At 45.6% G+C, this 14,075-nt stretch overlaps 1 protein-coding gene across 2 annotated transcripts in view; it reads left to right on the forward strand.

Moving 5' to 3' along the window:
* The window catches only part of Col22a1 (collagen type XXII alpha 1 chain), a 258,039-nt gene that overhangs the window by 139,107 nt on the left and 104,857 nt on the right, over window positions 1–14,075 (forward strand). For both annotated transcript variants that reach the window (XM_040735687.1, XM_040735686.1), the window contains exons 31-37: window positions 1,549–1,590; window positions 5,819–5,851; window positions 7,737–7,790; window positions 8,081–8,134; window positions 8,855–8,908; window positions 11,574–11,627; window positions 13,212–13,265. In XM_040735687.1, coding sequence (XP_040591621.1) covers window positions 1,549–1,590; window positions 5,819–5,851; window positions 7,737–7,790; window positions 8,081–8,134; window positions 8,855–8,908; window positions 11,574–11,627; window positions 13,212–13,265 — 345 coding nt within the window. The remainder of the gene's footprint in view (window positions 1–1,548; window positions 1,591–5,818; window positions 5,852–7,736; window positions 7,791–8,080; window positions 8,135–8,854; window positions 8,909–11,573; window positions 11,628–13,211; window positions 13,266–14,075) is intronic.

Below are 14,075 nucleotides of genomic sequence, written 5' to 3' on the forward strand. Positions count from 1 at the left end.
ACAAGATACTAAAGCAACACTGCCCCCTTCTGACTGGGCTTTGCAAGTCCCTGCCTCAGCCTTGCCTTCCAATGACACATTCCCACTCCTAGTCCTTTTGCCCTACAGATAGCATCTTGGAATTGGGGGTAGTAATTCTTGCTTGTCAAGGGCGACTGAGAGGTGAAAATAGAGAAATAGGTTTGGAATCCAGACCTATCAGTGTCAAAATTATCTGAAACCCATGGCTTTTCTGAAGTCAAGCCTTTCCATCTTGGAACCTGCCCTACCGGCAACCATTCTTCTATACAGCTCTGGCCGTTGGCAAGGAGACCGCTGCCAAGGCATCCTGTGTCTTCTTCCTGTCTCTCTGCGTTTGATCCCAAGTGTGTGTTTGTGCACACCCTCCACAGGGAAGCACTGGGTTTTGATCCCTTGGCTTTGTTAATGGCAGGATGATAGGGGAGGCATGATTGCCTCAAGAACACTAAAGCACAGACTTGCCAGTCATACTGTGACTCTGATGCTGCTGCTTCTGGAACTTACACAATGTCAGCCCAAGTGAAAAGATGGATTCTGAGTGTGAAACTGGGTGCTTGGCTTGCTGCTTGCCTGGCTTGTGTGGCAGGACTGGGCCCTTTGTGTCTTAGTGCCTTTACTTTTGAAACAAGGAGAAAACCACATTAACAATAATAAGTCAGACCTAAAGACAGATACCACAAGCTTCCTCTCATACGTGACATCTAAATTTTATAAAATGGCATATATGATGGTGTGGTGTATTTGGATGAGGAAGGAGGCCATCAGGAGGACGGCGTGCAGGAACAGAGTATACCCTATATATTATATAAATATATGAAAATGTCATTATTAAACCTATCATTTTGTGTACGTGAAAATCTAAATATATAAGTACTTTATGGACCTACATACAGAGATAAATAAGTTCACAAACATGAGATACATAAGTTAGGATGTGCTTTGTAACACAAGAAACAAGCAAAAGTAACTCTACCTTTTAGTGCTTATGGATATGGTAGAATTGGGTTTCAAGTTTAACCGAATCAGCTTCCAGACTTATGTTGTGCACAATAGCAGTCCTGGAATACATAGAGACATATGCATATGAGAGCAGCCCACCTCCTCTGAGGTGGTTGGATGGCTCTGGGGTGTCCTTAAGGGGACTTGACTTCAGCGTGGCCATTGAACTAAAGGACATGTATTGGAGGACACGCTCTGACAGGTCAAGTATGGACTTTTATGGCTGCAGTGGAAAGAATTTCAGTATCCTCATTATTACTACAAAATGCTGGAACGGTGCATGACACGTAAGTAACCTGTAGATGTCCAGGTCCATCTGGGTACTTTAGAATACATGTCTGAGATATTTTATAATTAAGAGTACATGTATGTAATGTCTTCCTCTGCCCCAAGCTCTGTCCCACCTGACTATAGTCTTTAACGTCTGTGCAGGGAGAATGATACTGTTTTCTGAGTATATTATAGACCTTTCCTGGCATAAGCAGAATTAAAGGATTAAGATTGTGATTTTTTTTTCACTTTTTCTAGGGTGAGGCTGGTCCAGCAGGTCCCCCTGGCTTACCTGGAAGTGTAAGTTACTCTGATTCTAATCTTATCAGCTCCTCTGAATTCCCAAGATAAAGGAATTCCCTCTACAGCCATACCAAGTGGGCATGTGCACACGCACGCATGAACACACATACACACACACACACACACACACACACACACACACCAGGTAGTTATTAATGTGCTCTCATTAGTTTATCATTAACTAGACCTATGTCTATCTCTTCCTTTTATTTGCTTTATTCAACAAAAGCTCAGTTACTATTTACCATAACATATCATTGATCCTGAGAGCACATGTCCACCTGTTACGTCAGGGAAGCTGAGATCTAGAGAAAAGAAGCCATTTGCTCAGGGTGGGGCCACAGCATCATGACCCAAACCTAGGACTCCTCTCCCTCCTCCCACAGGCTTTCTCATTGTGTAGGGATTTTCAAGGCTACCTGATGACATTCTTAGATTTTTTCAGTTGGTGACTTGTTAATATATCCCAATGCGTTTTTGCCTAATAGTGTGTAGAGCATTAGATGAGATACAGCAGCGAACATGAATGGCCGTGAAAGGAGGAAAGATAATCCAACATAACATGGTTCTGTGTTGACAACATTCCACGTTTCCATGACCACAAAGGTGTAGTCAGAACCTTGTAGCATATTTAGCATAGGTGTAGCTTTTGTCTGGGATCTTTAGTTTATAATAATAAATATAAAATGACCACTTTTGTTATCAGTTATCTTAGTCCCAAGAATTCCGCAGTGGGCCTAGCTTGGGAATTATTTTTTTATTTTAATATTTCTTCTGCATCTTGCGATTCTGTTTGGGTAGTTGACAGAGACATTGCGTATGGCTGTGTTTTCAATCCTAAGAGAACTGGAGACAACCCCCCTTCCCCCAGGGCTGGAACGAGGTTTTAGCCTTTTCCTTCTACCAGCACCGGCGTCCTAGGGGAAATAAAATCTCTTGAGGGTTTTGTTCATAGGGCAGATACTACTGTCTTTCTTTAGACTATATTCTTTCCTCACAGAGTGACTACATTTATCTGAACACTATGTGTACATTGTAGTGTTGCTTATAATGATGAAAAATTACAAAGTATCTCCATGACTACAACTTAGGATTAAGTAAGTCCTGCAATGTCCATATCACAAAATATAATTTTATACAACACATACATATCCCCACATAAGCACACACCCCACAGACATATAATCACACACAGGTGCATATAAATACACTCATGCACGTAGATACACACATACACACAATCTGTACTCTTAACATTGTCTAGATGAACACACTAAATAGAACAAGCTAAGTGGGAAAAATAAGTTTGTGATTGTTTAAGGATTGAGAACAAAGGCTTCCATCCTCTGCGTGGATGTCAGTTTCTGACCCTACATGGGCTTCTTACTCAGATGCCTTTAAGAAGCTCAGGTCTCTTTCCTTCAGTTTCCTTATCCATAACGCATGGCAGAGGTAGATCACCACCTGTCACTGGCTGGTGAAATCATCTCTTGGTGCATGTGATCTACTTGCTATCATTAACGTCCTTAGGTTTACTCTTCATATACTTCTTGCACAAATTATGTATTTCCACATCTGCATAGTTGTTTGTAACATTTACATGGGTTCTAATTGTGAAACAAAACATTGGCTTAGCTGGGAGGAGTCTGGAAGTAGAGACTTGGAAGGAAAGAGAGGCAGTTACATTTTACCTTTTGTGTGAACCTTCCTGTTTCTCCGTTTACTCATTTTGCCCTTTAGGCTTTGTCTCTGGGACAACCACTAACAGGCCTCAGGCCTCACAAAGAACTTACAGGCTCCTAGAGGAAGGAGATTTAGGTGCACAAATAGGAAAAGCAAATTATTCCTATCTGCTAATGATATATTTTACATAAAACATCTAAAGCTTCCACTGGAAGCCTTTAGAAATGGTTGATATTCTCAACAAAATGGCAGAATATAAAATCAAGATATAAGACCAGTAGTTTTTCTATTTATTGGTATCGAACATGCTAAGAAAGGGATCATGGCCATGCTCCATTCACAGTAGTCTAAAACAATATCCAGGAACAACCCTAAATAAGGCAATGAAGGACCTTATTTAAATATTTAAATATTTGAAGAAAGAGATGGAGGATAGCACTAGAATACAGAAACACTTCCTATGCTCATGGACCCATAGAATTAATATTGTTTGATAATCTACCAATTTACAGATTCAATGCAATCCCAATAAAAATTCCCATGACCTTCTTCACAAAAATAGAATAGAAACCCTAAAACTCAGGTGGACAAATAGTAGGCCCCAGACAGCCAAAGAGATCCTGAGAAAAATGAACAACACTGGAGGAATCACCATTCCAAATCTCAAGCTATATTACAGAGCTATAATAACAAAAACAGCATGGTGCTGGCACAGAGTCAGCCATGCCGTTGAACAGAACCAGGCAGAAGTGCCAGTTACGGGAGTGTGCTCTAATTAATCACAGTTGCAAAAGCGCTGTCCAAGAATATACAGCTCAGTTGGTGGATGTATTAAGAGGACCCGATGACGTGATTTATGTGGGTGTACAGGAGGGAGATGGGGCATCTCTGGAAACAGTCAGAGGACTCCTGAAGACTGGGCCCAAGTTAAAGGAGGAACAGTATTCCAGACCCAAGGAATCACGTCTGTGAAGGAATTGAGGCTAGACGGAGCAGGAGCTCAGCATGGTCTGGGAGCTGGTGAGTCTGGAGAGCCACTGAAGTTCATGGTGGTCTCCAGGCTGGGCCCCTCACTACTCTCCTCTTCACCTCTGACCCTGGCTAGCACAGGGCAGGTGATAATATCGAATTAGGGTCCCTGTCCCAGACAGCCTTCCAGCTGCCTGCATGGAATATTCCATTTTGGCTTCCAGGAGGTTTTTACCCCCCTCTTATTGATGAGGGCAGAGAAGCTCAAAGAAGGTATCCAGAGTCATAGAAAATTTGGGACAACAGGGCTTTTTATATTTTTGTTTTTGTTTTGTTTGATAGAATCATTTAATGTTTGTGAGTTTTATGTTACATAAATTTTAACACAAGAGCCCAACAAAAATCATCTATTAAGAATATTCATTTATCATGATTACAATTAAAAGGAAACAGAAGTATTTAAAATGTCCCAAATATCCATTGGTAGGATATTTGGTAGGTGAACAATTAAAATCATAACATATTTATGCTGTAAGATAGTTTGCAGTTGTTTAGGATCTATGTTTACTTCGGGAGAAGCAGCTGAGCGTGTCCTTCAGCACACTGACCAGGCAGCAGACCTCACAGGTTCACATTGAGACTGCATCATTTATACTAGCTGTGACCATTAGCATCTTAATTCATCTATAAGGTGGATATACGGATAGTGCTTGCATCACAGGGCTGTTGTAAGAACTAATGAGTTAGTGTGCCATGTTCTAAGTGAGCACAGGGTGCATTATGTAACTGCTTCCTAACACTATTGTGTACTGACGTGGAAAACTACTCATGATGTGTATTGTTTACAAGAAATAAGTTGTTATACACTGGGGAATATGATTTGACTTATAAAAAACTAGGATGGAGCCAATAAATGTCCCAAACAACTGTAACACAAGGGCAAAGCTAGGAAGAGTTCATCACAGTACATTGAGCTCAGATTTAGCCACACTTGTGTGTCCTCATCCATTTGGAGATAATGGTGTCAGTTTCCTTTTACTGCATCTGTCAGGACAATTTTCTGTTCACTAATTTGACCACAGGGCTTTTAAGTCTACCTATTGTAATCCCGCCATTAATTTATGAGTACACATGCAGATCATTTAAGGAAAGCTGATTATGTTGGATAGATTTAATGATAATAAAAGCCACATACAAAGCTGGACACACATATAATCCTAGTACCTGGAAGGTAAACACAGGAGGCTCAGGCGTCCAGTGTCATTCTTGGCTATTTAGAAAGTTTGAAGCCAGCTTAGACTACGTGAAATTGGGAGCATCTGAGACTAATTGAAGGGAGGGAGGGAGGGAGTGGGGAATGGATATGATCAAGATACTTGGCATACATATATATAATTTTCAAAGAGTATGTAAAAAGTACTGACACCACCCAGAAAAGACAAATATAAAAAAAGGCACTTCAAGGCTGTACTCTTTGGCTTGGCAAATATCTTAGAGGCAACAAGATTTTAAAAACAAATTGGAAGCCTCCTTTGATTCCGAGCTTTCCAACTTGTGTGGTTTTCCTTTTCAGCCATCAATGTTCACACCACATCCAAGAATGCCAGTAAGTAGCAGTGGGCCCTGGATGTGACCTGTTGCCTCAGCTCATCTGGTGACGTCGCAGGGTGGGGTGAAGGGTGGTCTTGGCAGCTGGGGTTTTCTGGATTCAATTCTTGGCCCTTCATCCTAGTTAGGCAGAATCGGGGTTTCCAGAACCTGTCCTGGAAAAAGTAGGGATAGACTGGTTCTAATGGTAGGTACACAATCTAGGGACAAGGCCCAGTGGTCAAGGGCAAAGGCCGTGCTCTCTTTGTCCATTTTTGCTCTGGCTGGAACTGCCAGCTGCTCTGAGGCTAGGAATATCTGAGTTGCCAGAACATTCTAGGTCAGTGTTGGCAGTGAAGAGACCAGCTATGGGAACACTTCAAACCCTTGGTCCCTGAAGCTGGTGGCTCCGTAGATACAGTGTCCAGAACAGTCCGTCCAGGCTGCCTGGGGAGTAAAGTTTCCGTGGCTTCCTGCAGACACCGTGACATTTAAGAGAAGGTGGAAGCCTGTGGACTGAAGGCCCTTCTCCTCTTTCTATGAATATTTCTGAAAAAGGTATTTTTAGGATCTCTTCATGTCACCGGCAGCACAGAGCAGCAGCAGCCACCCACCCCTGTAACCTTGGTTGATCTGTAACTCATTTGGAGGATGGCTCCAAATGCAGAGATCCTCCTGCCTCTGACTCCTGGGTGCTTGGATGAAAGGCCACCATGCCTGGCTCCTCTCCTTCTGCTGTGGTTCTTCTCTCATGATATGTCGTGTTGTGCTGAGAGGGTGGAGTGGAAAGATGTAGGGTCCCCATTTCTTCAATAAGTCGATGCAAATTCAAAGACACAGATCTTGTATATGATAGAGAGACATGGGGGCGGGGGACACCGAGTCTGCTGCTGAAGTCTTTGAAGAACAAGGGAAGACATTAAACTTTGAACTCAAGACAGGAAGGAGGTGCAGGGGGCCATCTCCACGCAGCCTGGATTTCAGAGTTATCAGTGAGCCATAGCGGCTGCCTTTAGTGAAGTCTCCATCTGTCTCTGTTTCAAAGCTCATCTCCTTCCATACACAGGCAAGCCGCTCGCCTCACTGCCTCCCTCCCTGCTGGCCTCTGCCATCTATTAATTGAATGTCTGCTTCTGAACCTTCCCAGTTTCCCCTATTTGATGCACCTGCACCCCAGGGGATCAAAGCAAGGCTATAGTTGCTCCATAGTGACAATTTCTAGAATATTCCACTTGAAAAGCAACTAAGGAGAGATGGGGTGAGTGTGCTGCCTGTCTCCCACTTTGAGTGTCAGTGGGACATCCTTTTCAAAGAATGTGTACTTTTGAGGAAGTCAGTATCCACTCTTAGAATCAAAGCAAGGAATTTACATCTAAAGAAAAACATTTCTTCTGCATGTTGAGGCAAAAGCTTCTTACATTTTTCTGTTTGTTGAGAACTGAATCTGCTCAGCAAATCTCTCTCCATGTCTCCCTCAAGAAAGATACTGACTTTGAAAGACCTTGAACCACATTGTGTCCATGGATGGTTATGTCATGGTCAGTCAGCCCTGAGTGGGCGGGGACAAGGTCAGATCAATCAAATGTAGAGTTGAGACCTTAGCAGACTCCATGGAGGAGGCACTGGACCCTTAGGATGTCTAGTAGGATGATGTGGCTAGCCTGGGGTTCTTTCTGTTGCCTTGAAGAAGAGACTGTAACTATTAGATCTGAACAATAAATCAGGATTACTCTAAGCCACAAGAAGGAGAGAGAAGAACCACAAACCCAGCCAATAGGAAAGCTCTGGGTGTGGTCACCATGGAGGGGATCCTTATGTAAATGCTGAGGGGTGGAGCCAGTGTGTGGGAAGCTTTGGAAGGAGTCACTCTGGACTCACCTGTACCATGTGCCTCTAACCAACAGGGAGAGCAAGGGCCCAAAGGAGAAAAAGGTGACCCTGGTGACCCTGGTGCCTTGGTGAGTACCAGCCAACATCCCAGACACTGTTTACCATTCCCCAAGTTACCTAAAGACCAGGAACCCTGAAGATCAGGAAACCTGGCCCGGCTGACTTTACGTCTGAACCCCACTGGAGGAATTAGGAAACTGAGTATATCTGTGTATCCTATTTTAATCCTCAGGACTTTGGTGTTATGGCTTCTGTGGATTTCAAATGACAATCATTGCATGTCCCCGCACACAGCCCTCCATCTTCTGAGAACAGGGGTGCTGAGCTAGTTCATGAGCACAGTTTTCTTTCATTGCAGGGACCACAGGGCCATCCTGGAGAACTGGGCCCTCGGGGACCCACCGGACCTCCGGTAAGAGAGCTCTCTCTCCACTTCTTAGTTTCTGGACCATGCTCCCCTTGGTCGTGTATTCCTCCCTGTGTTACCCACCAGCCTTCTCCCCTGCATTTGTGAATTCTTACTAGGGTGGGGATTACTGGGGGCCCCAGAACTAAGGGTCTCATCCCTTTGGAAAGTTGCCCCCCAAAGCAACTACCCAGACTGGCTGTTCCTGCCCTTCAACTAGAGGGCTGCTGTGGTGGAGCAAAGCTCCCTCAGACTCGGAGTGTTCTGGAGAGAGGTTGCCAATGAGGCAGGATTCCTCTCAGTGTTCAGTGCATTTTCAGAGACAGGGAGCTGGCTTCTTCTCCCCAGCCACTGATGGGCAGGAGGGCTTGGAAGATGCCTGGTACCTATTAGCAATTTTATTTTATTCTTCTGGTATGGTTTGGACTGAGAGGATGTTTCCTGACAACTGTTCATTTATTTTGGGGAGCGAGGAAGGGGCCCTATATGGTTTGGAAGAGCCTATTACTTGCTTAAAACCCCCGAGGTTATGGTTGTCTAGCTTTGTGTAGCTCGTTTACACATTGGGTCGATGATGATAAATAGGTGACTTTAGGGGACGTACTTGGCCAGAGTCTGATTTCTGCTCTCTTTGTTCTGATGAGTCTGGTTTGAGCAGCAGGCTAGCATGATGTAAGACGGCAAGCCTCTGACCCACCTCCCTTTCTCCTTTTCTCTCCTGCACAGGGTGCCAAGGGACATACTGGTGCACATGGGGCTCCTGGCACAGCTGGAAACCCTGTGAGTCCCTCTGCCCTGCCTTACTTCTGGGGACTTCCTAGAAGCAGGGCCCAGATGGGCATCTTGTCTCTGGCTCACAGTTCTGAACCAACTGGCATGTGGCTAAGAAAGAAAATCCCCACTAGTGGGACTCTCCAGACAGGAGGGCATTCGGACATGAAGCAAAACGGGAACGCTTCTGGTCTACAGAGTGTTTGTATCAGGTCTGGATTTTGTCCACATGTCCAGCCCTGAGACAGATTCCCTCCTCCACATACATGGATGCTGCAAAGACACAGTTCTAATGCAAGTCTGTGCTATATCTGCATGTCTACCAGTGATACAAATCCTCCGTGCACATAGAAGACGCTCAAAGGACCTTTAGTACACAAAGAGGACTACTCCCAGATGTTTGCCATTCTGAGAATTGTGTCTGGGTTCAGACCAATATATACACACTGAGGATAAAAATCCAAAGTTACACACATCCTCCCTCTGTCTCTCTATTTCTCTCTCTTTCTGTGTGTCCCTGGACTTCTCTGCATGTCTGTTTTATCAATGTCTGCTCTGTGTTTCTGTATCATTGTCTCAAACACAAAGTGACAGTGGAGTCATTGTAGATACACACTTCCCTGTGCATACCTTCTGCGCTCTCAGGCTGCTGCTCCTGGCTCTCTCACCCACAGAGTAAATGTGTTTAATCTCAGAGAGGCAGACACTCTTTGTTAGGATTGCATGGTGCTGGACTGCATGACCAGAGCTGCAGAGTTCAGTATCACCATGGTTCTGGGTGGTGGCAGAGGCAGACAGACCTGAGTGATAGCTGGTTAGCAAAGGGAGCATCTGGTGTCCAATCTGGTCCTAGGACTCTAGACTAAATGTGCTTACCAAATAGAACATCATTCTATGATCTGGTCATCTGTGACTATGGCTTAGAGGAGATGGGGTCAGCCATGACTAGTGGCTAGTGTGGAAGACAGAAGATGGGTGTTTCCTGTAGCAAAGACAGCCTGCTCTGGGTAGAGTGGAGGCGATTTGGGTGAAGAGCCTAGGAGTGCACTCTGTGATTTCTGCACCCTAAGGATGCACATGGCCTGTGATTGTAGACAGCACAAGCAATCTCCAGCACTTTGAGTATTCCTTAGTTCCCATTCTGTGGCACTGACCCTCTGAAATGACTTCAGCCACATTCCCTGTCAGAGTCACGACTTAGTCGTCAAGTTCTAATTAAAGTCCACTTCAGGAAACAGCCACTGGTCATCCAATCCAGCACACACAAGTAAAGTGCACACATGCTCACACACATGCTCACACAGGCTCACACACATGCATTCACCACCCCCACTCCCTCCCCAGATGCCCTTGCTCTGTGAACAGCATGGTGCTATCTCAAAGCAGCTTCCTCAGACTCAGACAGACCTGTGATCACCTGCGGCCCAGTAACTCATCACAAGCCCTCTCTACCCACCCTCCTAAAGTCCCTTTCAGTCCAACTCCTGGTCAGCCACTGCCTAACCCTACCATCTATTTGTCTATCATCCATGTGTCCTGCAAGGTTTTTCCAGTGTCCTTAACACCTCAGTGTGCCAGGGCCTTTTTTCTTTTTTAAAATATTTTTATTTAAATTAGAAACAATCTTATTTTACATATCATTTCCAGTTCCCTCTCCCTCCCATCCTCCCATGCACCCCACCGACACCCTACCCCACCCCCCTCATCTACTCCCCAGGGAGGGTGAGGCCTTCCATGGGGGATCATCAAAGTCTGTCACATCATTTAGGCCAGGGCCTAGGCCATCCCCCATCATGTACCTAGGCTGAGAGAGTATCCCTCCATGGGAAATGGGCTCCCAAAGCCCATTTGTGCACTAGGGATAAATACTGGTTCTACTGCCAGAGGCCCCATAGACTGCCCATGCCTTCTAACTGTCACCCATGTTCAGGTGGTCTGGGTCGGTCCAATGCTGGTTCCCCAGCTGTCAGTCTGGGGTCCATGAGCTCCCACTTGCTCAGGTCAGCTATTTCTGTGGGTTTCCCCAGCATGGTCTTGATCCCTTTGTTTATCACTCCTCCCTCTCTGCAACTGGATTCCAGGAGTTCAGCTCAGTGCTTAATTGTGGGTTTCTGCTTCTGCTTCCATCAGCTACTGGATGAATTCTCTAGGATGGCATTTGATGTAGTCATCAGTCGCTTTATAGGGGAAGGGCATTTGAAGTAGCCTCTCCACTATTGATTAGATTCTTAGTTGGGGTCATCCTTGTGGATCTCTGGACATGCCTAAGAAGTTTAGGTGGCCATCAGCCTTGATCCTATGCATAGGAAGTTGTTCTGAGTTGAGCTATAAAGAAAAGGCCTGGCCTTTAGGCATGCTGGATAGGATTTTTCTCTGCCTACTCCTGCAATGGGACTGACTGCCCCTCTTGGCACCATCACCTGGGCTTGAGGAACTATGAGAGTCTTCCTGTCTCTGGTTCACCCCACCTCCACACCCATTCATTTGAGTCTGCTTGGTTGGTCACAATAGTCTCCATGAGGGGTGGGTTCTAACATCTGTGAGTGTCAATCTGGAGGACGTTCCAGTGATTCAGGGTGAAGTGTGCCATACGAGACATGTATGGAAAGTGGCTGGGCTCAGTTATTTGTGGCCAGTACATTTGGCTGTTCTCAATTGTTCCATCTCTGATTAGGGTGCTCCGGGACCTGCAGGACCCCCTGGTCTCAGTGGCCCCCCAGGAAGTTTGGTGAGTATTATGAAGAGAGCAAAGGTGTCAGTGTGGGTTGTGAACCTGGAGTGTCTGTCCCTTATCCTCTTTCCCATCCAGCAGAGATGTGGGCAGCGTTGCCTCAAAGGAGGATGCATCAGTGCACTAATGAGGGCTACCCTGAACTCAAGGTTCTATGTAGCACTTTAGCTCCCTAGGTGACAGATGGACTTGGAGTGTTGGCAGAGATGCTGCACATTTCACTGATACTGGAATCAGCATCACTGTTTGCCTTCAAAGAAACAAGTAAAGCCAAAGAAGTCAGAGGTCCCTGATGGCTGTTAGATATCTGGATTCTAACCCAGCTCTCCTAGCAACTGGCATTAAGAACTTGGTCTGCCATTCCTGAGCTCTTCCATTTGAAGAAACAATACAGCTTATCTTTCAGATCCCAAAACAGCTGCTGAGATTCTGTCTCTCCCTCTCCCAGATGGAGATCTAGTACTATTATGATTCAACATAAGCATCGATTTAGACTTTACTGATTTTCAGTAAAATATACAGTAGCATCTTGTCACAGGCTACAGAGAATTTATCCTCTGCAATAGATTATGCCAGGCTCTCTCCCTAAACCTTTTCAGGTAGCCATGACTCAGAGTCTTAATTCACAATGCATTAGTTTATTTCATCCACACAGCAAGCCTGTTATACAGGAGGAAGTGGAGGCAGGAGGAGACTGAGTCATGTGGAAGTGGTTGGAGTAGCTCTTTCCTGTAGTCTTTAATTTCCCACCATGCATACATAGTCAGCATCAACCAATCCTGTTTTCCTTTGCCCATTTTTTTCTGGCTTTTGTAGAGCACCGTATCCAGTCATCCACAGGAAAGGGGCAGAATTGTCACCTGAAGTAGCTCCAGGGTGATGGCAGAAGAAACAGCCCACTTCTTTAAATATAAAAAATAAATATTTCGTGTGTATGGGTATCTGCCTTTAACACACTGTGTACCACTGTGTGCTGGTGCCTGTGGAGCCAGGAAGGGGGACTCAGATATCCTGGAAGTGAAATGTGTAGTTGTGAGCTACTGTGCAGGTGTTGGGAATTGAACCCAGGTCCGCTGGAAGAGAAGCCAGTGCCCTTAACCACTGACCCACCTCTCCAGTCCCTTTGCCCAAGGTGAGGTAGCTCTGCAGGGTGTTCTAAGTGAGCTCCAGAGTCAGCAGGGTTGAACTCCAGTTGCTCAGCGGCTGGCTGGCTGTTTTCCCATTACCATATGTCCACAGAATGTTTATCCTTGAGGTGTCGGGGAGAACCCACAGATCCTGGAAGGGTAGGTCTCTGACATAAAGTTAGGTTCTTATTTTTTGTTTGTTTACTGAACCCTTTTTAGCATCTGCCCTCACCTTGTCTGCCTACTCAAAGACTAAGGGTACAAGAGGCAAGAACTGGGCAGACTGTATCTATTCTCAGAGTTTTGAAGTGCAAGCTCCACCGTTAAAACCAGGCAAAGAGATGGGCATTAGTGAGCTTAAGACGGGATGAGAAATGTGGGCAGAGGTTACGGGGAACCTGGAGCTAATGCCCTTCAAAGACTGACCATGCGAACAACCTTCCTTTATTTTCAGGGTCCCCCTGGTGTCAGAGGTGCCCCTGGGAAAGATGGGGAGCGCGGGGAAAAGGTAAGAGCAATGCAAACAGAAGAAAAGCATCTGTTGTCGAAGGCTTCACTTGGGCAGCAGTCGAGGAGCTCACCCTTCTCAGGGTTGGCCTAGGACCCAGGCACAAGAAGGGACTATTCGAGGGAGACAGAGGGATGTGGCATCTCATACTTCTCACCGTCATGGTCACCGTGGGGTCAGAGTAATGTCCCCTTTACAGATGGCAGCAGAAGCTCTGAGGTACTTAGTTGGCCCTTAGCTGGTGAGCAGCAGAACTGGATCTCACTGTACATCCCACTTTGGACTTGGTGTCCCACTCATTCAGTGAGCACCATGATTGCAAGGGAACCCTTGCCAAGTCTGAGAAGAAGGAAACAAGATTGTGTTTTCTATCAGCTGGAAGTTGCCTACAGCCTGGGGAGGAGTCCTCTGCACATTGCTCTGACATGACTGTATGCTTCAGGAAAGTTCTCATGCCAAGTCAGAGCTTGGGAAATCCACACTGTTCATCAATGCCTATGGGAGTTTTAGAGTGTCATACTCATTAAAGGCTGGTTACATACCCAAATCTGTGCTGGGGTGACATCAAGGATTATCAGTAGGCACAGTCCCATCTCCTCCTGACATCTGCTTATCCTCCCACTGAGGGGAGGGGGTGAAACTGGCATAGCATATACAGAACAGGATTCTGTCTTAGCTATCACAAAACACAGTGAAGGCTGCTGTCCCCAACCCTCATAACATACACGATTCAGCCATCCTCAGGGTCAGCAGGACCAAGACTTGTAGCGAAGGCCCCAGTGAATGGCGTTCTCATTGCTCCTCAGTCTG

This window comes from Mesocricetus auratus, unplaced genomic scaffold (assembly GCF_017639785.1).
Source record: "Mesocricetus auratus isolate SY011 unplaced genomic scaffold, BCM_Maur_2.0 Super-Scaffold_100047, whole genome shotgun sequence".
NCBI classification, from domain to species: domain Eukaryota; kingdom Metazoa; phylum Chordata; class Mammalia; order Rodentia; family Cricetidae; genus Mesocricetus; species Mesocricetus auratus.